This window comes from Neopelma chrysocephalum, unplaced genomic scaffold, assembly GCF_003984885.1.
Source record: "Neopelma chrysocephalum unplaced genomic scaffold, ASM398488v2 Primary Assembly neopelma1_97065, whole genome shotgun sequence".
NCBI classification, from domain to species: domain Eukaryota; kingdom Metazoa; phylum Chordata; class Aves; order Passeriformes; family Pipridae; genus Neopelma; species Neopelma chrysocephalum.
Window position 1 is genome coordinate 3,008,482 of NW_020925707.1, and position 22,498 is coordinate 3,030,979.

The 22,498-nt window shown below is 38.1% G+C and overlaps 2 protein-coding genes across 16 annotated transcripts in view; both read left to right on the top strand.

Annotated features, from left to right (window-relative positions):
• Window positions 1-7,114, top strand: part of PPIP5K2 (diphosphoinositol pentakisphosphate kinase 2) — a 49,642-nt gene extending 42,528 nt beyond the window's left edge. For 7 of the 10 annotated variants that reach the window (XM_027671278.1, XM_027671277.1, XM_027671280.1 and 4 more), the window contains 3 exons: window positions 3,444-3,575; window positions 4,885-5,013; window positions 5,900-7,114. In XM_027671278.1, the coding sequence (XP_027527079.1) occupies window positions 3,444-3,575; window positions 4,885-5,013; window positions 5,900-6,003 (365 nt within the window). In that variant the 3' untranslated portion in view covers window positions 6,004-7,114. Of the gene's footprint in view, window positions 1-155; window positions 302-1,200; window positions 1,346-3,443; window positions 3,576-4,884; window positions 5,014-5,899 lie in introns of those variants that run through there. The other 3 variants (XR_003532236.1, XR_003532237.1, XM_027671284.1) reach the window with 3 other exon arrangements.
• A 3,431-nt stretch (window positions 7,115-10,545) lies between these two features.
• Window positions 10,546-20,727, top strand: CUNH5orf30 (chromosome unknown C5orf30 homolog). Of its 6 annotated transcripts, none has more exons than XM_027671296.1 (2): window positions 10,546-10,563; window positions 19,832-20,727. In XM_027671296.1, exon 2 carries the CDS (start codon window positions 19,853-19,855, stop codon window positions 20,474-20,476), a length of 624 nt encoding a protein of 207 aa, XP_027527097.1. In that variant the 5' UTR covers window positions 10,546-10,563; window positions 19,832-19,852; the 3' UTR covers window positions 20,477-20,727. The 6 variants fall into 6 exon arrangements, with proteins under 6 accessions (XP_027527097.1, XP_027527095.1, XP_027527096.1 ...); XM_027671294.1 differs by lacking the exon at window positions 10,546-10,563 and adding an exon at window positions 11,795-11,895 and having other exon boundaries at window positions 19,832-20,579; XM_027671295.1 differs by lacking the exon at window positions 10,546-10,563 and adding an exon at window positions 12,045-12,089.
• The last annotated feature ends 1,771 nt before the right edge of the window (window positions 20,728-22,498 follow it).

The following is a 22,498-nucleotide window of genomic DNA, read 5'->3' on the forward strand; positions in this document are numbered from 1 at the left end:
TCACTGAATCGACAGCTGGAGTTTATGACTGTCTTCTTGAAGTGACGCTAAATTAAAAAAACTAAAGCAGAAGCTTTGGTTCCATTCCTGCTAAATTGCTATGTTATCACATGACAAAAATTTATTTTACCTTATCATGCTTCTCTGTTCATCAGATGTGCAAATTACTTAAATATTGCACTAAAAATCACAGCGAGAGAGCTGTGACTTCTTGAGCAGCATTGACCTCTTGAGCTTCAAGAGTGAGACTTAACTTGTCTTCAGTTTGCAAAAAAGGTCTGGTTTAACTCACAGGACAAAGGTATGTCTTTTTCTTCCTCAGCAAAATATTTTGCACCTCCTTTTCTACATGATTAAATAGGCCCCAAATATATCCTGTTCATGAAAACTAGACTCAATCTTCAGCATCCACCAGACCTTAACGTAGCTTTTCCAGATTTCTTAACTGCAGTTTTAAAAAGTGCGTGACTGGTGGCTGAATACATTGATGGTGATGATATTGAAATTGCAGTGGAAATCATCAGTATTTTCATGATAGATTCAAAATATAGTTGTTTAGAAACAAATTTAATTAAAAAAAAACACAACCTGAGTTTTTGTTTGGCTTTGCTGAGAGACAAAGTGGTCTTTTGTTATATTCATTTCAAACCGATAGTGACTTTTTTGCACTGCAGTGCATCTTGAAGGGAAAGCCTGAATTAATAGCATTAAGACTATGTTTGATCTAAAAGGCCAATTCTAGTGTCCTATTTCAAATAGGAAAGTTAGGAGTCCGTTTTTTATCTTTATACTCAAACCAAACAATACTTCCAAAACATACAGGTTCGGAAAGTATAAAGAAACTGCATCTGAGTGTCAGTGTCTAATAATATGATTACTCTCTATTCCATTTAGCACTGTCTTTTTGTGACTGCATTCTTTAAAAAAGGATCTAATTTGCTTGTATTGATCACATTGATTGTTCAGATTCATTTAATGCAGCAGTTTTACCACACATCTTTGACAAGATTAGTGCATGCAGTACGAGCTCCACTGAACCCTGAGTGTATTGGAGGTTTCCAAGGGTTCTCTACTAACATACGTCCATGTTGATGTTGTTTCGTCTGTCCTCTGGACTATCACTTTGATTCTCCTTGTCCCTTTCACTCTGTTTTTTTTCTTATTTTTATGTTGTTATCACACCCTCTTAACTCATTTCAGACTACCCCCCCATCTTTAGTTCAAGGAACATGGTGAAACAAGTATCTTCTGAAAGTGCTTTACCTTATTTTCTGGGCCTCTGCAGAACACCCACACCTCTATAGGTGCTGGTCCATTTCCTCTGTGGAATTTCTAGGCTCCAGTGGTATGTGTCTGTAGTTTTTGAATCTAAGACAGCAGGGTGGCTTTTTGAGATGCTGCGTTAACCCTTTCATTGTCTTGCATTTTGACGCTTTAAGAATTAATACAGCCAAAGTTCAAAGGCTGTTCATGTACAGGAAATTGCCTTTTTAAAGGGATACTGTCAGGCTTCTTCATCATAAAATTTCAAATTTCTTTATCTTAACATCCTAGAATATTTATCATAAAATATTCAAATAAAACACTGCAGATAGATTTCCAGAGTATCTTTTAAGCCATATCCCTTAGACATAAAGTTACTACTACAACATTCTGTGATACGACTACCTGACAGCAGAATTGTTAAAACTCAACAAAAACATTTGGAGGGGAAATTTACGAAGCAAGAAAAAACTTCTTTCCCCCCCCCCCTTTTTTTTTAAGGGCATGGCTGTATTTTGAAATTCCTTCCTAGTTTTCTGTAACATGCACTATGACAATAATAGTTACTAAAAAGTTAACCTGACATTGTCCCACTTTGGTATTTGCAAATAGAAAAATAAATTTTCATTGAAATGATGGTGACTTTTCTGTCAGGGTAAAGAGAGATCTTACATTTCATTGTAATGCAACGAAAGGGTTTGTGCTTTGCATGCATGCAAATAGTCATTTAGGATATTAATATGTATGCCAAACATCTTAGTGCTTACACTGAAGCTTAGCTACTGCCTTTATAGGAGAATAGAAATTAATTATATTGTGGTGCTTCTTTTGTACACAGAAACCAAGTTTTTATGAAATGCAACATTTTGTTTATAATCAAAATGAAGCTGACATGAGTACACTTCAGTTGATTGTATATTTGTAGCAATTGTCCCAGAAATTTGAGTATTGGCCAAGGTGGATCTAAAAATAAAGATATAAATACAGACATTTTGGGGTTGAAACCTTGTTGAATTACTTCTCTATGCAAAGCACTAATGGGGAATGAATGGGGAACATTGCATATCACAGGAATATTGTTGCTTATTATTTTATGGGAAAGAACAGTTCACAGTCGTAATGCTATCTCTAATAAATGTACCTTGAACTGAAATTCTAAACATTATTTCATTCACTATTGCTTCTTCATTTACTTAAAATAAACTTACTGTATTGAATTGCAAAGTTGTAGCATTACAGCTGAATGTTGAAAACACTAATGGACATATTTTCCTCTTCTGAAATGCAATTGGATGAAGAGTGTTCATTGAGTTATCAAACTTGCATCACTTTATAGAACTGCAAATTTTTTTTAGCCCAGATGTTGAAATGCTTTTTAGTCTGCTAGTAATATGGATATGCATGGTTAGTGTATGTTCAATACTAACGTAGAAAAGCAAAGTCCAATAAATTTTTAGATTTTTGGGTTGCTTTACTTACCTCTTCTAATATATGAAACCTCTAGTCTTCTAAGTACTGTTTTTAAATGCATAAAGGTAGGTGTAAATCTCTCTTAGAAAGTAAAAATCTCAAGGTACAAAAATGCTAACAGTGGTTTTCCTTTGATATTAAAGGCAACAGTTTATTTTCACAGAATACTGAAGATGATAGAACGTGAATTCTGCAAATTTCCTTCTTGGAAGATGTAGCATTTTTAACTCTTGTCTGCTAACAGTTGACAAAACAGCTATATCCTATTTTCTTGCATGAATGAGTTATCTATCTATTTAGTCATGTGCCAGGTATGAGAATGAGTAGGAGAAATACTATCTTTTCCTGACTTTTTTTTGTAGTTATCTACTGAGTTTGTCTTAAAGGAAAATTATCTTTCATTAACTGATTTGGGAGTAGAGCACAGTTCTAATGTTTGAATAGTTTGTGTGTACACATGTACTTCATGTGTACAGGGGATTTGTATCCCAGGGTATGTTACATGGTGTCTTTAGTTTAGTGCTCCCTGGAAACTGGCCCATTTTGTTCCATTTCCTATGATATTTAATTTCCATGATTTCAAGAGTCCTATATCTGCATGTGCTAATGTAAAATAAATACTTTTTAGCATGTATTAATACTTGCATGTGCAAGAGCTTAAATCCTGTCTTATGTTTGGAAATCTCTCTTTTTTATTATTTTTCTTTTAGGTTTTGAACTGTATTCCATGGTGCCTTCTATTTGCCCTTTGGAAACTCTACATAATTCCTTGTCTCTGAAGCAGGTGGATGAATTTCTTGCCTCTGTTGCTGCTCCATCAAGAGAAAATCTACAGGAGACATGTATTGCTTTTAGTTTGTATTTATGTTAATTTTAAATTCTTAAATACTGTCTAATTTTTGCAGTGTTTTACAGCTAACAATTAAACTAAGGATACTGCTTTTAAAGAAAATGAAAATGTACATAAACTATAATTCTAAACTTTGCAGTATCCTTTTGTGGGTATGGATACTGTCATAATTCATTGTAGTAATGTCTCTGTTGAGACATTGTTGGGGTATTAAATTAAGGATTTAATGCAATCATAGTTGGTTTATTTCCTTTACAATTACATTGACTCCTTTGCTCTGTCCACACTGTCAACTGAGTCACAGGTCATACTTTTTGGTGAGCATGCAGTATTTCCAGCTTTATGCTGTGCTGTTGTACTGGCACTCCTCAGCAGAGGAGTGTTGCATTTACACTTAAAATGTGTTATTTCCTGTTTCTTTTAATATTACTTGGAGTTTCACCTGTAGAGAGCCTTGCAGTTACTGAACTTTTTGGTAGTTTGTGCTGCATGTTTGAAGTTTAAATGAGCTTGAAATTAGGATTTTTCTTTTCTCTGTTATAGGATTTTTCCTTTTTCTTCCTGTTATTTTATACAGTTTAGTTTTAATCAGTAGCTAAACTGATAGAATAGGCCGTCTATATCTGAGAAAGAAGATGAGCAATTTAAGAAAACTGATGCTACTGGATATGAAGTATATGAAAATTCTCAGCTATGTAAAATGCCTTGTTATGCTGGTGAGGAAGTTTGTCATCAAAATCTGTTCAGAGTTGAGAATACACAAGATGAAAAAATACTTTAAAAAACCATTGTCACACTCCTAACATATGGTTGTCACCTTTCTACGGAGGAGTGGTTGAAAATTAGACCTGATACAATTAAGGCCATATGTTCTTGGCTCTCCAGCTGTTTTCCTGTACTATTTAGAGGTTGTCTGGAGATAAATGTTTTGTGTGCCTTTTTCACAGACATTTTGGACTAAATGCCTACTCAGGTGCAATTTTCATAACCTATGAGAAGTAGCACTAATGCTTTCGCTAATCTTCTGGCGAGGCCAGTGTTACTGAAATTCAGCTTAGCTTCCTTAGCAGCATGAACATATTGTGTTGCTTTCTTAAATACAAGGGAGATTTTTAGATTTGTCTTTCATGTTGTGAAATTTTGACAGCACAGTTTAAAATGGACAGCTGAGCTGTGTGATGGTGGTGTCTGTATCTCTGGACAGATGCACAGTCCTATGGCTGCTGCTTTTGATATCTGGCTTGGGTGAGAGTATTTTTGTTGTTAATGATGTGTATATTCTTTTTTTCCCACCATTTCAGCTTCTCCAACTTACATGATGCCACTTTCAGGAAGAAAAATTTCTTTAAATACATATACCCCTGCAAAAATTCAACCAACTCCACTTGAAACTTTGCCTGAAAGGCTAGCAATAGAGAAACCAACCTTATGTAAGTAACCTCTGTCAGAGGCAGAATAGCTTCCTTAATTCTTTCCAGAACGATTTCGTAGGGCAGCTATTTCTTAAGATTCCCTGTGTGTGTAAGTGGGATCATTTTGTGGGTCAGCAAGAACTCAATAGCATTGCACAAATAGTTGTAGCAGTAAAACTATGTTATTACTTACTTTCCCTTATCCTCTAAATTGTTTCAATTTCTATGGCCTGAAAATTCATGGGGTTTTGTTTTGAAGTAGACAGCATTTCCAGCTATCTCCAAGTAAAACAAAGGAATTTATTTATTTAAATGGCAGAATTTCTAGAATGTTTTCTGAACATTTACTGTAGAGCTCCGTAACCAGGTTCTGACTGAAGCTGCCAATAACACAATAATGCATTCAATCGTTAGTATGTTTAGTCTGAACTGTTGGCCAGCTATACTGTCTGCTTTTGGGTGGTTGTGCTAAGTATGGCCAGTCTTCGTGAACGAAGATTTTGGGAAAGGTCTTTTACCTTTTGAGCCTGCGCAATGGATTTTTTAGGTGAGACACAGCATGCGCTGAACTGAGCCCACCCTTTAATCCTAAGGTTCGTCTGCCGGGGCCAAGCAAGCTTGGACAATGGCAGTGAGGTCCTCAGGACATAGGTTTGTTTTTAGAGTGACCTTCTCTTAGGTGGATGGCCTTACAGGGCTGACGAGCTCCATCTGCCCGGGGGAGTATCCCTGACCGGGAATCGAACCTGGGCCGCGGCGGTAAGAGCGCCGGGTTTCTGATTTAATTAGCTAGTGCAGCTGGTTGTGTTTCTGTGCTAGGTAATACGCACTTTTGTTGCTTTTGATGCTTTTTAGTGTGAATATTAAACATAAAACCTAATGCTTTTTTTTCCTCTCTGTACAGCTACTCCTGGATCTCCTGTTAATGCATCTGATGTTAAGCTATCTCTTGAAGACACCTCACTAGAGGTAGAACTTGGTGGTGAGACTCTTTCTGAGAAGAAATGATCAGACAAAACTGGAAACAACTTCTTAAATGGTTCTTTAGTGTGAGTTCAGCTAACTTACTGAGCTTTTAAAAGCCATTCATGTCTGCAGCTCATAGTGCACTTAAGAATCTTAAGTTTATATGTGGTTAACTAGTGTGCACACTACATGTTCAGATCAAGTGTCTTTTCTCCTTCTCTAAAATATTTCAGGAAATATATTTATCAGTTTGATGAACTGCACACCTTTAATGGAAAAGCTGCACATGAACCTTTTCTATGTCTTTAAATATCTACTGTAAACCTGTACAAAAAGAAAATGGTATGTGCTACAGTGGCTCTGTTTACGTCACTGTAATGAAGGCATTTTTTGTTGTCAACATGAACTTCTATATTCAGGACTTTATAATCTGTGAATTTCTTCTGTAGGCTGAAATGTAACACACATCTTGACCTTTTTTTAATTTAACTACATTTCCAAAGATATCTCTTTTGCCTGGTTTGAACCTAAGCAGATATTTTCTGCATTTTAATTATTTTATATCATATATGCTGCAATAATTAGGCATGATGGAGTGAGTTAATGTATCAGCACTTTTGACTACTCTCATTTTTTTTCTGTGTTTACGTCAGACCTGTAACATTCAAATATACCTTCTCTTTTATTATTTAGTATACATGTTTGTATACGGGTACCTGTACCTCATCATCCAGCAGATAAAACTGTCTTCTATGTGCTTTTATCAAAACCTTCTTTTGTTTACTAAAAAAGACAGTTTTATGTTCTTTGCCATATGTTTCTACAAAAAGGTGATATTAAATAGCAGATTTTGTAGAATGAGAAATAGTTACAGTTGTTCTGCTGGTAGATTTATTCTAAAAATTTTAAATATTCCATCTGTGCTTTATTATCATCCTTTCAGAATAGAGAGAAGCTTTGGACTACCAGAAATCAGTGCATACTGTTGCAAAATACTCAGGATTCATCATTGCCTGGGGATTTTCATACCTCTGTCCTTCCAGTCTAGGTGGTTGAGAGCAGATCTCATTTAAAAAAAAAAAAAAAAAAGATTTTATAAGAGATGTTAGAAGTGGAACATGGAGTAATGGGGTTATATAGAATAATCATCCAGTGTAAGCAACTCTTTCTGTGGCATGAAAAATTACTGAATTGTAATTATCCCAAATGTACGAAACTACTGTCCACTTTTTTAAGTTCAAGTGGCTGAGTAGTAAGAACTATGAGTTAGGTAATTCTTTCATGTTTAAGTTGCAGAAGACATAGCTTACGAGTAATATGTTTAAGTAGGGCTCTTCCTTTTCTCCAGAGCCAGCGCAACTATAATTACATTTACTTTGCCACAGGGTCTGTTTTCAGTGTTTACCATATATGTAATGGCTTCTGCAGACTAATGCTAACAAAGCTGGTTAATTACCAAAAATATGAAGGTTCTCACAGCTATATACTTCAAACATTTCATTTTCTGTAGTGTAATTGTGTTATTGACAGTGTTGGTCTTGCACACAACTGAATGTACACTTGTTTACCATAAAAAAAAAAAAGTTAAAATTTAAGTATGCCTATCATTCCAGTGGCATAAGTTTTTTTTATGTGCTCCTGAATAAAAAACCAAGGTCGCTGGCAACTTCTCTCCATTGTGGTTTTTTTTTTAAAGTGGTGTGAAATATAGTGGGTAGTTGATGCAGTAGTCTCAGTGGAAAACAATTTGCAGATAAGCCATTAATTTACAAATAAGCAAAAATTTCTCTTGGTAAAGGACGTGACTCAAAAGAAATGACAATATCATTTTATGATGAAATCACTCCTTAAATAGCTAAACAGTAGTCCAACATTCTGCAGGGTCTCTTCATGTTCCAGAATGATAACATCAAACACAGCATCACAGGGAGGGAGGGCTCTTCTACTTCATAGTGGTGCACTTAAAATAGGGCAGAACATGGACTCAGCATATTTCAATGTGTTTTTAGACTAGTTCCTTTATGTAGTTGCACTGTCTCACATTAAACTTTTTGAGCTCTACATCCTATTCCAGCCACATTTGACAGTGGTCAAAGAATATGCTTACAGAAAACCAGTGGTTGAATATGCCTGTAACTCCCAAAACACTGCCACTGCAATATAGTTCAAGTAATCATTTAGCATTTCTTTAAGAAGCAGCATTACCAAAGAGACCAAACCACAAAAATGTTTGTGAAAGCTCCTAAAATTACTTCTAATTCTTTTTTTATGTTTCTTTATTATAATAAAGACATAAATTTCAGTTATGTAATTATCCAGCCAAGTAAAATTTTTAAGGCAAAGCAGATGTGCTTTCAAAGTTCAGCTGTGTAAAACTCCATATAAACAAGGCTAGGCAGGTGTGCATACAAAAAATAATTATCATACATATCCTTATATAATAATATATCAAAAATCATGATCATACAGTGAACAATAGCATCAAAAGCAGAGTTCAAAGGAAGATGGCAGAAGAGATGTAACGAAGATTTTTAATAGCCATTTCAGTGCCATAGACAAGTGGCAGAATGTAGGGATTTAACACTGTTTTCTGTCATCCAGCACAGAGGGAAGTATAATATTCCTTTGTTTTTCTTGTATTTTTTCTTTATCAATTTACAGCAATTACATTGTTGACAGACCCACAAGTAATTTGCTAAAACAAAAAATGCAAAAATTTTTTCAAAAAGTCAATTCTGCAAAAAACAGTGGAAGAAAAAACATGTACTTTCTAGTAGTTGCTCGTGTTTTTTTTATTTTTAAAGAATGATTTAAATAATGATTTTAATTTTACTTGGTTTTGTGAAGAGGACAAATTTTACTGAGTATTTTCAAATACAGATTTATTGGCTCCCTCACTTAGCCCTTAAAAACAAACATCTTGTGCTCTGAAATACAGAAAGTGGTGTAATAACAAAGCAGTCTAGAGTGCATTACTGTGAAAAACAGATGTTGAATAAAAAAATAAACGAAATATTTTATCTATAAATAAAGGAATGTGTAAGTGTGTGAATGCCATCAAATGGGGCCTAGGAGGAGGAGCATGCACTGAATACAGAGAATATCCATATCATAAAAGAGGTAGAAGACCTTACAAGAAATTTAAAATCTGTTTTGATACAAAACCAGTTCTAAAATGTACTTACTTAGAAAAAATAAAAATAGGCTGAATTAAAAAGTTGTCTGTCACTATGCCATGCATGGTTATGGATTTCCAGCAAAATTCAGATTTTCAAAGTAATGGCTACAATTCTTCATAAGGGTAAGTGAGTATTTAATAAAAAATGTTTGTCTCATTAGTCTTTGGAATAAAATCCATGTGCGAAGAACCAAACACTGAGTAAATATTCTCTAAATTGCTCAGCTTTCAACCCTTATGATTTAATAACTTCACTAATGCTCAAAACACCATATCAGTTTCCAGTGTATAAACCTGAAATACAGGAATAGCAAGGGAAAAAAGCGTTTTGATAAAAACTCTCTTAGGGTAATAAATAAGGAAGAACCTGCAGAGAATAATAGAAATTGAGCCCTTTTTCTATGTGTTTTACCTTTAATATTATGCTTGCTTTTCCATATGGCGTTGTAATGTCATTCCAATTGACTGTCATTGATCTGAGAAGCTACTGATGAGCACGGTCACTGTGAGATGTAGGTATTTCAGATGTTCTGGCCACAGTGACCATGCAGAGAAAATGGTCTGTAATGGTCTGTTTTGTTGTGCCACGGTTGCAGTGGCACTAAAAAGTGTTAAGATCTTAGGTGGGAAAACAAAGCCCAAGCTGTTCAAAATATCTCTGTTCTTCATACAAAATCTTGAATGATTTGAAAAAACATTGCAAAAAAAGCATTGAAATATAGTAGTCAGTCTTGGGAAAATCTTAATGACATCCCTGGTTGCATGGAAAATGCAGAACTTTTGAAAATGATAGGGATTTAGGAAGCTGTAGGTTTTATTTTCAAATATTTGGTGTGGAATATGAAAACTATCCTTAGGAGAAGTTGTCAGGATCTGCTTTTCTTTTGATATCTAGAAATTTAAGAATTTTACATCAGGTTAATTCTGTCAGTGTGATGAATGTTATTAAATATTACAGCTAATTAAATAATAATATATCTGATTGGGGCAGGGGGAGGATACACAGGACTGCTAGTCTGTAAAGCATTCTTTCTTTTAAACGCAGCCAGAACATATTATGATCAACCCCAAGCATTTGTTGCCTCCTGAAGTCAATGACCACTACTGCCTGCCCTTTCCTTGGAACTTCATCTCTGAACCTGACAACTCATGGACAGCAAGAGGGGGAAGTTGTTGGGAGGAAGTTCTTTGGGGGGAAAGTTGGGATATACTGATTCATAAGATTTTATAGCCTTGTTTATACCACAGAACAACATACGTGGGATTTCTGGCTCAGGCTGGTACTGCAGATGTCAACATGAACCAAAGGAGTTTATGTACTGTAAGCAACACAGAGCATCTGTGCCTCTGAATTACACTCCAGCTTCATTTTCAGAGAATATTCTGAGTTGGAAAGGATCCACAAGGATCATCAAGTGCAACTCGTAAGTGAATGGCCTGTTATGACCCGCCCCAGGAAAAGGGGAGGGGAGGTAACTCAGGTTTTTATCAATAATTCCCTTGAGGCGTATTAAAGTGAAACGACACTAAATAATCGGTGTCTGAAAACATATATTGGTAAGGTTTATTTTAGACATATATAGATAGGGTTCATTTTACCAATTTTCTTTCAACAGGTATGTTAGCATTTTGGGTGTTGTCATCTATATCATTTATAGCAATATGGCATAGGGATAACTTCGGGGGGGAAAATGCATAAGGGAGAGAAAGGAAAGACAGGGTAAGGATAAGGGAGAGTAAGGGAAAGAAAATATGAGGGTGGAAAGATGCATATAGTCACCGCCCACGGGGTCCAGCGATGACACCTGGCAGTTGCCACTTCCATGTCCGTCAGCTGAAGTGGTGGCCTTGATCCGCTGGGGGTGAAGGAGGGAAGCCCCCACACTCGAAGAAGTTATGAGTTATTATATCCATGGTCAGTGTCACGGGCCATGTCTCGAGCCTCCAACCTCTCTCTGGGCCTGCGCAGAGCTTCTGAGTCTGGCCTGGTTCCTGCCTTTCAAGATTGGGGGGGATGGGCCCAATTGCCCATCAGAGGTGTAAGGCAAAAGTCAAAAGCCTGCAAACTCCTGGAATGCATAAATCATTAACCATTTCAGTCTCTGACACCTGTACATGGATCAAACCCATAACCTTGTCATTATTAGCACCATGCTCCAACCAAGCTAATCTCTGTGTGGGTTCTTACACTGCTGTTTGACCAGATATATTCTCCATATTCTGTACTGAATTTACTAATTTAGTTCTTAGAACACTTTTGTGAACTCACAAACCCAGTGACTCTTGAGGGTTTGCAGGGCCTTTAATTAAAATTCTATACAAAGACCTTGTTCTTCATGTCTCCATTGTTTGTCCTAGGTGAGAATCTCCAACAAACACAAATTCCAGGAGCATCTGGCTGCACAATGATTGGCTAGTCTGGGTGCATAGGGAATGCCAACACCCTTCTCTGCAATTGAAGACCAAATGACCTGCAACCCTCTTGGCAGGACCGCTGGGATCAGAGGGAGGACAGAGCATGGCCTTCGCATGGGCAACATCCAATTACTCATATTACCTAGTCACACATAAACTGTGTCCAAACTTTGTTTGCATGAGATACCACAGGGGTTATCGTGGAGACGGGCGGTATTACAGGGAAGAGCGAGTCAGCAAGAGAAGGCTACTCGAGAGATGGTTACTCGATCCATCCTCACAGTCGTGTACGAAGAGAAATGGCATGCGACACTAAAGCTTGCTGGGGAGTATCAGCACAGGTGAGATGAGAGCAGGAGCCGGCTGCGGCCGAGGAGGGCGGGGAAGGGCGGGCGGAGCGGCCAGGACACGCCGCGGAGCCGCCGCCGCGCTCCGCCCTCAGCCCGCGCCGGGCGGGCCCGGGGAAATTGGAGTCTCCGCTCGCCGCCCCGGCCGGTCCTCCGCCCGGGCCCCGCGCCCCGCGTGCCGGCTGCAGGTAGGACTGGGCGGGAGGGGATGGAGCCCCGGGCCCTTCCCGCGGCTCCTGGAGCAGGGTCGGCGGCTGGGCCCGGGCCCAGGGAGGTGCCGCAGGCCGGGCGCGGTGTGGGGTGGGTCCGCCGGGGAGCCGCGGGGATGCCGCCCCCGATCGGGGGGAGCCGCTCGGCGCGGCCTGGGCCTCCCGCGGGCGGCGGCCCTGGCGCCTCTGTGCCCTCAGAGCCGCAGCGGGGCCGCCCCGGGCGGCGGGGCCGGAGCAGAGCCGGGGATCGCGGCCCCGGGCGCAGCGGGGCTGGGCTGGCAGGAGGAGCAGGGCAGGTCTGGGAGGACACCGGGGCGCTAGTCCTGGCCGCCGTGTGTGTGCAGGGAGCCCGGGGAGTGCCGTCCGTGCAGGCCCTGGAGCCTGCGGGGGGGCCTCTCCAGAGCACTTTCTCTGCCAGCCAGGAGTAGCGGTGTGAGCGGTGGGAAAGCCGCAGAGTTCACTTGTTAGCACCTGTATCTAGTGTTAGAGTATATGTGTATTTATATATATGTTTTTAGTATACGTAACCATTTATACATCTCTTCAATTGCAGCTTATCGCCACGGGCAGTCCCCATGCTCAGGCAAGTGATAAACTTGAATATATGACCTCACTAGTAACAAAATGCACTAGTGCCCAGCCTTCTATGTGTAACTGTATTTCTCTGTAATAAGTCTTGCTTAGTGAAGAGTAAAGAGAGGCTGGGAGTTGTGTGTAAGTGTTCGCTGTGCTGCCTCTGATGCTTGCTGACTGCCCTTATGTACTCTCAGGTGCACTGAAGAGTTGCTTTACAGAGTATGGAACTTGCTCTGCTGCTTTGGTTCATCGTAGGCATGTTTTGCCAATGCTGTCTCTGCATATCAGGATATTGAGGGAGTGTCTCTGTACAGTTGAGGTGCTGTTTTGAATGGTCTACAGCAGGTCTTAGTTGTTTATATATGTTATTTATATGCTATTTTACATAGGGGTTTATCTGGCACCAGTGTGTGTATGTAGTTATTATAAGGAAAATAGGAAATTATGTACATTAGCAGATGTTTCCCATGAACATATCTTTGTCAGGGTGTTCTCCAGAGTGGGCCAGTGTGTCACGCACACCCATACATTGTGCTGGCATAGCTGCCTGCAGAAATGAATCGATGGCAGAAAGCTGCTCCTCCCACCACCACCCTCCTGCTGTTGGTGTATTTTGAACCATATTCTGTGTGACGTGGTGTGCCTGGTTAATTTTATTTTTTTCCCCCTTGAGGGAGAGCCTTTGTTAGAATAATGAAGATGGAGGAGGGCAGTTCTTGTAGTGGCTGTGAAGCAGAGGGAAATGATGCAGTGGCAGTGCAATCACTGAAATTAAGTTCTTGCATAACAGCACTGATATTATAGCGTGGCTTTCTCTATAATCTCTTCTTTGACCAACCTTATGCTGCTGGCCTGGCCACCAGGCATGCATAATCACATGCAAATGCAGTGTGTTATGGCAAAGTCAGATGAACTCAGTGTTCTGGGACAAAGATTTCTGTTCACACTAGTTGTAAGTTTAATAGAAATTTACTGTGCCTTCATGTGCTGTTGGACTTTTAATAATTATTATTCCATACTTGCATTACTTAAATACTTGCTCTTAGGTAGCATTTCGATAGGGAAGGAGCATTTGAGAAGTAGGCAAACAACTTTAAAGCCTTTGTGTATGTAACTCTCCTGAGCCAGAGGAAGTGACCATTAGTGGTGTGATAGAATAAGTGAATGATACACCCTCCCAACAAATATATTAATATCTGCTGCAGATGGTATCAAGTTAAGACAAAGAACTAGCAATTTGAAGTGCTTCTGTTAAAAAATAAAACTCAGAAAACTAAATTGCATTGATTAAACATGTTTTTCTTGATATCTTTGAGTAGGTCTTATTTTTAAAGTGTATTTATTGGAATAGCTGTTCTGAGTCTCAAAGGGCTGAGTATGGTTGTTTAGGTTGGTAGTTTCAAAAAAATGTCACAGAGCTGTATTTTGAGACTTGGCAATAGAGAATACTCCCCAACATGAATTTCTTATCTGACACAAAACCAGTGCAGATCTTTAGTCCCTTTAGCGTTTTGGTTTTTAAAGAAAAAAAAAAGTATTTATGCAGTGAAATCTATAATACTTTAAATACTCTGCTTTTTTGTTCTGTTTTGTTTCCTATCTATTATTTTTGAAAGGCAGTTTAGTTTTTTGTTGACAAGTCAGGTTGTTCATTTTTTTTTTTCTAAGTGGGCTAACCTGAAACTGGAGAGAACTTTCAAAATGAAACTTAGATATTGATTGATTAAAAAATGAAGATAGAAAATACAGAGAAATAGAAATGCAATTACAAGGCAAACTGTCTTTTACTTACTAACTAGCTAAAGAATAAAAACTATGTTTTACAATATGCATCAGCTTCTTTACATGTTTCGTCTTTTGATGAGTAACAATGGTAAACGACCACCTTTATGCTGGCCAGGAGCATCATTTTACTGACAGTGAGTGTTCATCTGTGATTCCGTCCAGCAAGAAAGTCCCATTGTTCATATGAAAGACTAAATATTTGAGAGAAGTTATCCTCTGTTAAACACTTCCATGTAGTATTGCTTGGCAAAGGGATGTTAAAGTGGCCTTCTTTCCCACCATTTGCTTTTACTTTTCCTGCTTCCTAAGTCTACTCATACAAAATTCATTAGCCCAGTCAGACTCTTGACATTCCATCTTTCTCTCTTTTGTGTAAATTGTATGCTCTACCATGCTGGTCTGGTCTGAGCTAGGCACTGGAGTTGCTAATTGTAGTTCCTCAGTAATGCACTTATGATCCTCTTTAATTTTAAAAGGTAGTTTCCTGGGTCATAATTGTTTTCTGCTTAAAGCTACATTAATAACAAGAATTAACAAACTAGTTAAATAGTTCTTGGTACTCAGAGTAGGAACGAATTGTTAGAAATTCATGTAATCTTCTTTTTGAAAATATGTTATAATTCCTAATTCTATGTCAACCATGTGGTATTTATTGTCTAATATACTGGAGAGCTGAATGGCTTAATACTTTACCTGTTGACAAGATATTCCCCCCCCCAACACTTCCCTATCACCCCACCCCACTTTACTGGTTGTTTTGTGGGCTTTTTGTTTTACATCACATTCTGCAGTTACTGCACTGGCTTTATTTAATTCAGTAACATCCATTCATCTGTTTTCTTAAGACCTGTAGAATTATAACATATGCCTTATGCATGATTTCATTTTCTTGCATGTGATTTTGAGGAAGGAAATCTGTGCTAAACTTAGTTCTTACTCCATTTGAATGTTGTCTTATACAGTGCAACAATTTAATATTACCTCGGTTCTCTTTAGCTTAGAGTACTTTGGAATTTCTTCTGAGAGAAAGAGCTGTCGAAGAATGTGTGTATTTTATTCATCCCTTTCATGCTTGTTCTCTGTGATTTATTTTTTTTAACTCATGTCTCTACAAACATGGTATCAGTCTGTAAAACGTGAAGCAACATTGTAGTCTAAGTCCCTTCAGCAGAAGATAAAGAGGATGACTAAAAACAAGCATCCTTCTCTGGCAGGGTGGGCAACAGTATCACCAACTTGCCCTGGAAGAGCCTGGGAGCTGACACATCTCAAGGTCCATGGCCTAGCTGCCCCAGCTGTAGAAAAATAAATGTGGCCCCTTTGTGGATGCTCTTATGTAGCTGGGTTTTAGCTTGATTTTTTTTTTCCCATTTCAACCAAATACTTCAGTTCATTTAGTTGCAGGTTGGAAATAATTATTTTCAGAAAATGTTGCCGTACAAATATGTAACTCCATCAGCACATTTCAGTGACAGAGAAACAATAAGGGATTTCCAAGAGCACTTACTATATGTAGGTGATTTTTTTTCAGACTGCCAGGGGAAAGATGTAGGCCTTGTTTTTTGCCCTTCACAGAGACAATTTAAATAATTAGAAGTGTGTGACTGAGTTCACATGTTCTTCACACATACTGGGTGACTTCACTTACTCCTGATGCTTGACAGACAAACATTATATCTTTTAAGTGCATTGTATATATTGAGTAATAGCAGCATAGAGAAGGGAAAGTCAAAACTGGCCTTATATCTCTATTCAGTATGTTTGACTCTTTACAGAGTTGGTATCACTGAGTCTGTTGCCATCTCCATTCTGCCATTTGCTTGTTGCAATTACAGGCATTTTATCAATGAGATAGATCTCAGTGGTTCTTAAATATTGTTACCTACAGGCAACAATAGGGGAAAATAAAAGATTAATTCTTAAGAAAAAGTAAAATCTGTTTGCTGTATGGACAGAAATTCAATGCTTATCTGAAACAAAAAAGGGCATCTTCTCAAATCAGTTCAGAGTCTAGGTGAGAAGATAAGTAACAAGAAATGCCAAGTTACAAAAAAGCAGTTATTTTGTTGAAAGCAGTTGATGGTAGTTTCAAAATAATGCAAAGTTTTTACAGAGCATGGGAGTGTCAAGGGAGACACCTCTTCATCTTTCTTTGTCTTTAAATTATGAGTAAAAATTTTATATTTTTAAGTCACATTTCTCTCCTCAGAAAGACAGTAAGTAATAAATGTAACAGAAAAAATAACCCAAACAGAAGATGTTACTGAGTGCAGTGAGGCATATGGTGAGAATGCATTTCAACAAGAAATGATTTACAATGCATATATTATAGCATGGTGTGATGTCAGGCATTAATGTGTCATACGTGCCTGGTTTTCGTTTGTCCCATGGTGTGGGAATGGTGTAAGTGGTATCTGACACCTTTGTGTCAATAATTCAATCATCAGAAAGCCTTTATATTTGCAAAATGTGGTGATTTTGAGGATTTTACCCTCAAAGAACTATCCCAAGCATATTAATGTATTCTTTGAGGTCATACAATGATTTATAATATTTGATCTTGGATTTCCCTTCACTGTTTCTTGGCTCTGTGTTTTAGACAACATTATCCTTATTTAGCTGGATTGGGCCAGATTAATTTTTATGCAGAGCTTTCTTTATATTACAGAGAGAATTGATAAAACCTTGTAAAATTTTTCCGGAGTGAATTGTATTCTGGAAGCACTTCTGGTGTGTATTGGTCAAGTGAATCCTTTTGGTAACTGTTATTTTTAGTTATTTTCTGTGTTTTTTAAATATGTGGAGGAGCAGCAAAGGAGAGGATATACCATCTTGTTCCTCTTCTCTTTGCTTTGATTCAGTAATAAATCTTTAATTATGAATTGCCTTGAATTGGCATCACTCTGTTATCATTCTCTTTGACAAACAAGAAGACAAAACAGCTGTGATCTGAAGAAATAATCTTTTTAAACTGAAGTACTGTTTTTTCCAGTGTTATAGTTGCTGCTGAGAATTATTGATGAGCTTACACCACTAAACACCAGTGAACATAACAGAAGTCATCAAGCGCTTTATAACTGTAGAAATGTTTTTTTGCCTGATAAGCATGTTGAAGCCATATGGCAGCTTGAGTAACTCACATTTAAAAGTCTTGGGAAAAAACAACTGAGCACATACATACTGAGTTTTGGACCTCTACTTGTGGGACTGGCCAGTCATTCCTGTCACCAGCCAGTAGTGCTGTTCCCTTGAGCTTTTCATGTCTATGGCTCTAGCTTCTGGTGCTACTGAGGCTTTCGAGTGTCTGACAGATTTCTTGGTTTTAGGGCTGTTCTTCAAACTGGAGCACAGAAACGGAAGTTCTGCAGTTCCAGGCTGAAGAACAGGTTGGAGCTTTCTCACTTGAAGGCTTCTCTGCTCTGAGTTGGTTTGTAGTGGGTTTGGCCAGTGAGGGCCAATTGTTGGGCAGTGAGCTGCTGACTCCTTCCCTCTTGCTTGCTTACTTTTCCAAGTTGTTTTCTGTTATCAGCGCACACACGCCCATGTTTCGAGCAGAAGTAAATGCATTTTGAAAAGTGTGTTCTGAGAAGGGCCTTTGTGTTGCTTTCAGGTTCTCAAGGCTTTTTTAACTCAAAAAGTGCATGAAGACATTTCTTCCTCCTTCCCTTTCTTTAGGGCACGTATTGCTGTTGCAGGTGATTGTTAATTTTGGGGGGGGTTTGTTGGTTTTCCTGTTTATGTGTGACTAGATAATATGATTAATTTCCAACCTTGCTGTATGACTATTTTATTTATACTTTTTTGTAGCATAATTTCCATTTCTTTTAACAGAACAAGTTGAGTCTTTGTGGAAGGCTCCTGGAAAGATTTCTAAACTGCAGGGTAAAAATAAGCAAGAACAGATACTGAGAATTTCTTGGCTAAATCCACAGGATAGCTGAAAGTTTTAATGAGAAATTTTTGTGCCTCCAGTAATCATGGTTGCTGATGGTACAAAATTTCTTCTTAAGAAATTGCCATTAATGTCTTTGACTCAGTGGCTGAAACCTCATCAGATTTGTTGTCTCATTGCTTGGTATGGTGCTCCAGTAGGAAACAGCAACTGCTTCCGCTATTCTGAAAGTGTTAATTGACTCCATAAATATACATTGAATTCAGTTAAGTATAATTGGCAACATTATTGAGTTTTATGTGGACTTTTTTCACTGAGAAATTTCAGTGTTTGGTATTTTAATTCTTTATTTAGCTTTTGCTGTATTGTTTGATTCACAGAATTACAGAGTTGTTACAGTTGGAAGGGACCTCTGGAGATCATCTAGTCCAACCCAAAAATGCTTAAAAGCTCACTGATGAAGTGTATCTGTAAAAGTTACGCTACGCAAAAATTGGTAATGAAGAATCTTAAGCAGACCATGATTGTGAGAATTAAAAGAACACTTAAGACTGAAGGAACATTACTAACAGTCTCTTCATATAGAAGTTTGTTAATGGTAAATAAAATCCTCTTCAGCAGAACTATGGAGATTTTGTTTGCTCTTAGTTTATTAGCATAGGGGGCAGCAGGTTGGTTTGAGACTAAGCAGGGAAGCAGAGTTGGGAACACTACTTGAATTGCTCCTTCCCAGTCCCTGAACAGAAACAAATTTTTCATAAGGGTAGAATATTTTCTTTTGCCAAGTGATATTTGCATCTAATTGCAGAAGATTGAATAAAGTGTTTCCTTGTTTGTTGCCTCTTTGCTACTTGGCCTGTGACCTCCTAAGCCTCAGAATGGCAGCAAGTAGCAGTTTAAAAATTGTTAATAACAAGTTTTAAGTCAGTTTCATTTGCGAAGCATTACTGAGGTAATGTGGTTTATGGTCATGTAAAAAGAATTTCAGAATTGTTTCTGCTTGACACTTGGATAGTAAATTTGCTTTCTTCTTTGAGTTTCATTGCCTTTGAACATGACATAGCTATGCTGAATTTTTTTGTGAACTGTACTGACTAGAGAGCCACTAGATTCTGTTTAGAGCAAAGGTGAGGTTGACAATGAAGAAAGCATGGATTTGGAAAACAATGTGACCTTTTGTGAAGTAGTTGTGTCACTGAGATGGTTTAGATGATACTGAAAACAAAGAAATGAAAAGAAGGCTTTCCTGTTTTCTGGAGTATACTGGTGTATATTTGCTGTGATAGTGACCACATCTTTCCATGTTAGAGGTGGTAGTGACTTGTGTGACATCCTGCTGAGCATAAGTCAAGGCTGAATAGAGAAGTACTGGTCTGGGTGATACAAAATCCCATTTCTGCAATCCTCTCTCAGCTCCCTGTGTTGCATAAAGGCTCTATTTTCTGACCAAGCTCTGTTTTATTTTTAGGAGTATAGCCTTGTGTTTAAAATGGAAGTTGACATAAATGGAGAGTCCAGAACTGCCCTGTCCACTCTCCCTGTGCCTCTTGCAGAGGTGGGCTCTGCAGGCAGGACGGAAGCTGAAAAGCCCCGCTGTTCCAGTACCCCCTGCTCGCCCATGCGGCGGACAGTTGCAGGATACCAGATTCTCCGCATGGATTCTACCTACCTGGTGGGCTTCACAACTGGAGAGGAGCTGCTGAAATTAGCCCAGAAATGTACGGGAGCTGAAGAGAGCAAACGAGAATCTGGGCCAAACTTGCGCTCCAAGCAGCTGGATCCAGGACTTGCACACTCCTCCCGTTTGTACAAAACCAGAAGTAGGTACTACCAGCCATATGAGATCCCAGCAGTAAATGGGAGGAGGAGGAGGCGGATGCCCAGCTCAGGGGATAAATGCAATAAAGCTTTACCATATGAACCTTACAAGGCACTTCATGGTCCCCTGCCTCTCTGCCTTTTGAAAAGTAAAAGGGCTCATTCAAAATCCCTGGACTACCTCAATTTAGACAAAATGAGCACCAAGGAACCTGCTGACACAGAAGTGCTACAATACCAGCTCCAACACCTCACCCTTAGAGGGGACCGTATGTTTGCAAGGAATAGCACATGAGCTGTCGTCTTCAACTTAGAAATGATTTCTCATCCTTTCTCTGTTGCTGCAAAAATCCACTGCTGTACTGTATACATGACTGTCCACATTGTAGGTGGTTGTATCAGCTAAATGTTACCAGAAAGTAATTTATTTGAATAGTCTTGGCAATGCAATGTGTTACAAATACTAGGAGGGAGAAATCTTTCCTGAGCAAGAAGCTTCTGATGCAAATTTGACTGCAATCAGTGGATATTTCTTTGGACGCTTTTTAAAAAGAAAAAAAAAAAGCTTTTGTTTGTTTTTTTTTTTTTTGGTACAGCTAGATCTACTATTTACGGTAATTTAACACTGAAAAATTGGTGATGTCTGCTTGGTTGTTGCTAATTTTGGCTTGATGTTAGAAACTGCTCTTGGATAAGTACTCAAGTTTAGGAAGTTCTTTGGTTTTACTTTTTGTTTCTGTATTCTATAGGAAAATGAATGGACAGCATGGAAAGTGACCGAGTAAATCACTTTCTATTTAAACAATCCAGTTCAAACGTTTTTAGACTGTGCTTGTGCTGGTGATGAGGGTGAGATTTGCTCATAAAGCAAACCTTTGCTACTTGAATCCTATTCAGTTATTTTTTTTTAATCTCTGCATGGAAGCAATTGCTTCACCTTTCCTATAAAACATGTTCAGAATAAGTATTTGGGTTCTTTAAAGCAAATCTTTTGAGGAGTGAAGATTTTTTTGTTATTGTTGATTTTATTTTTTACATTGTCTTGAGAGACAAACTGGAATGTCTGCACTGGTATGTTAGTAATGTTTTTGGTTTTAATTTATGATTTCTCTACCATATATAGTAGCAGGTGTCAAATCACTTCAGCATAGATTTGGAAATTCTGTTGACTTGAAGCACTGAACACTTGAGATCTGGAGGACTGATTTTATTTGACAGGGTGCAAGTGAAGTATTTCTGTATCAGCATTGAAGAGATGATCCTGGATTATTCAACAGAGTAGATTGAATACACCAGCTTACTTTTGTTACTTAATGAATTTTTACCCAAACATGACATCAATCGCAGGTTTTGACAGCTGTATTCCTAGATGTATTTGAAACATTTTAATAACTTATGTTTAAAAACAAAAACTAGTTTCCATACTTTTTTTTTTTAGAGGCAGTCTGTTACTGAAGGAGTGTGCAACTCGATTTTGGCTGATGACCTCTGCAGAAGTTAAAAGTAATGTCATGCTTGTTTTAAATGTAAATTATTTGATCGGTTGTTTCTGATAGAATTAAGATTTCTTTTGTTTGTTTGCCTATCGCTCAGAATGAATAGAAAGCACTAGTTAGTGCATGTGCTATGGAAAATGAAAAGTTCTAATTCTGTCACTCACTCCACAGTTTTAAATGAAGGCAGCCCAGTAGTGAGCATTTTGTGGTTGGGTTATCTTTTGTTTAGGTTTGTTAGAAATGTTACAAAAAAAAAAGTGTATTTTTGAAAGTTAACTACGCCTGTGTTTGTAACAAATGTGGATAGAGCCTTCCTAAATCTTCGTTCGCAAAGCCTAGCCATGATGACACCTGTGTAAATTTAATGTATTGAACAATGACCTTGAAAGTAAAGTCTTCCTATATAGTCTTTAGTTTGAAAAACAGAGTATGGTCAGATGCCAAAGAGATGGAGGTTTTGTTTGAGGAATAAACACCACTGTTTATTGAAATACCCAAGGAAAATGTATTTCTGGCTGAAAAATAAAAAAGGTGGTATAAACAGCTATTGTTGTGGAGTCTTTTGCTATGCAGGAGAAAGTGGATGTTTAAAAAAATACAACTTTAGACCAAGGAATATTTAAAAACAACTTGAAAGGAGGGATCCTGAACTTCTGTGAAATAGATGCTTAGGTTTGTTACTTTGTTTCAGGAAATGTGCCATGCATTTACTAGTACTTTGTGCTTGTTTCTGATGTCCAGTGCTGTAGTTGTATGGCTACACTAAGGGAGAGGTTGATGGCTTTCTGGCTGAGTTCAAACGTAAAAAATGTGTTAGTATT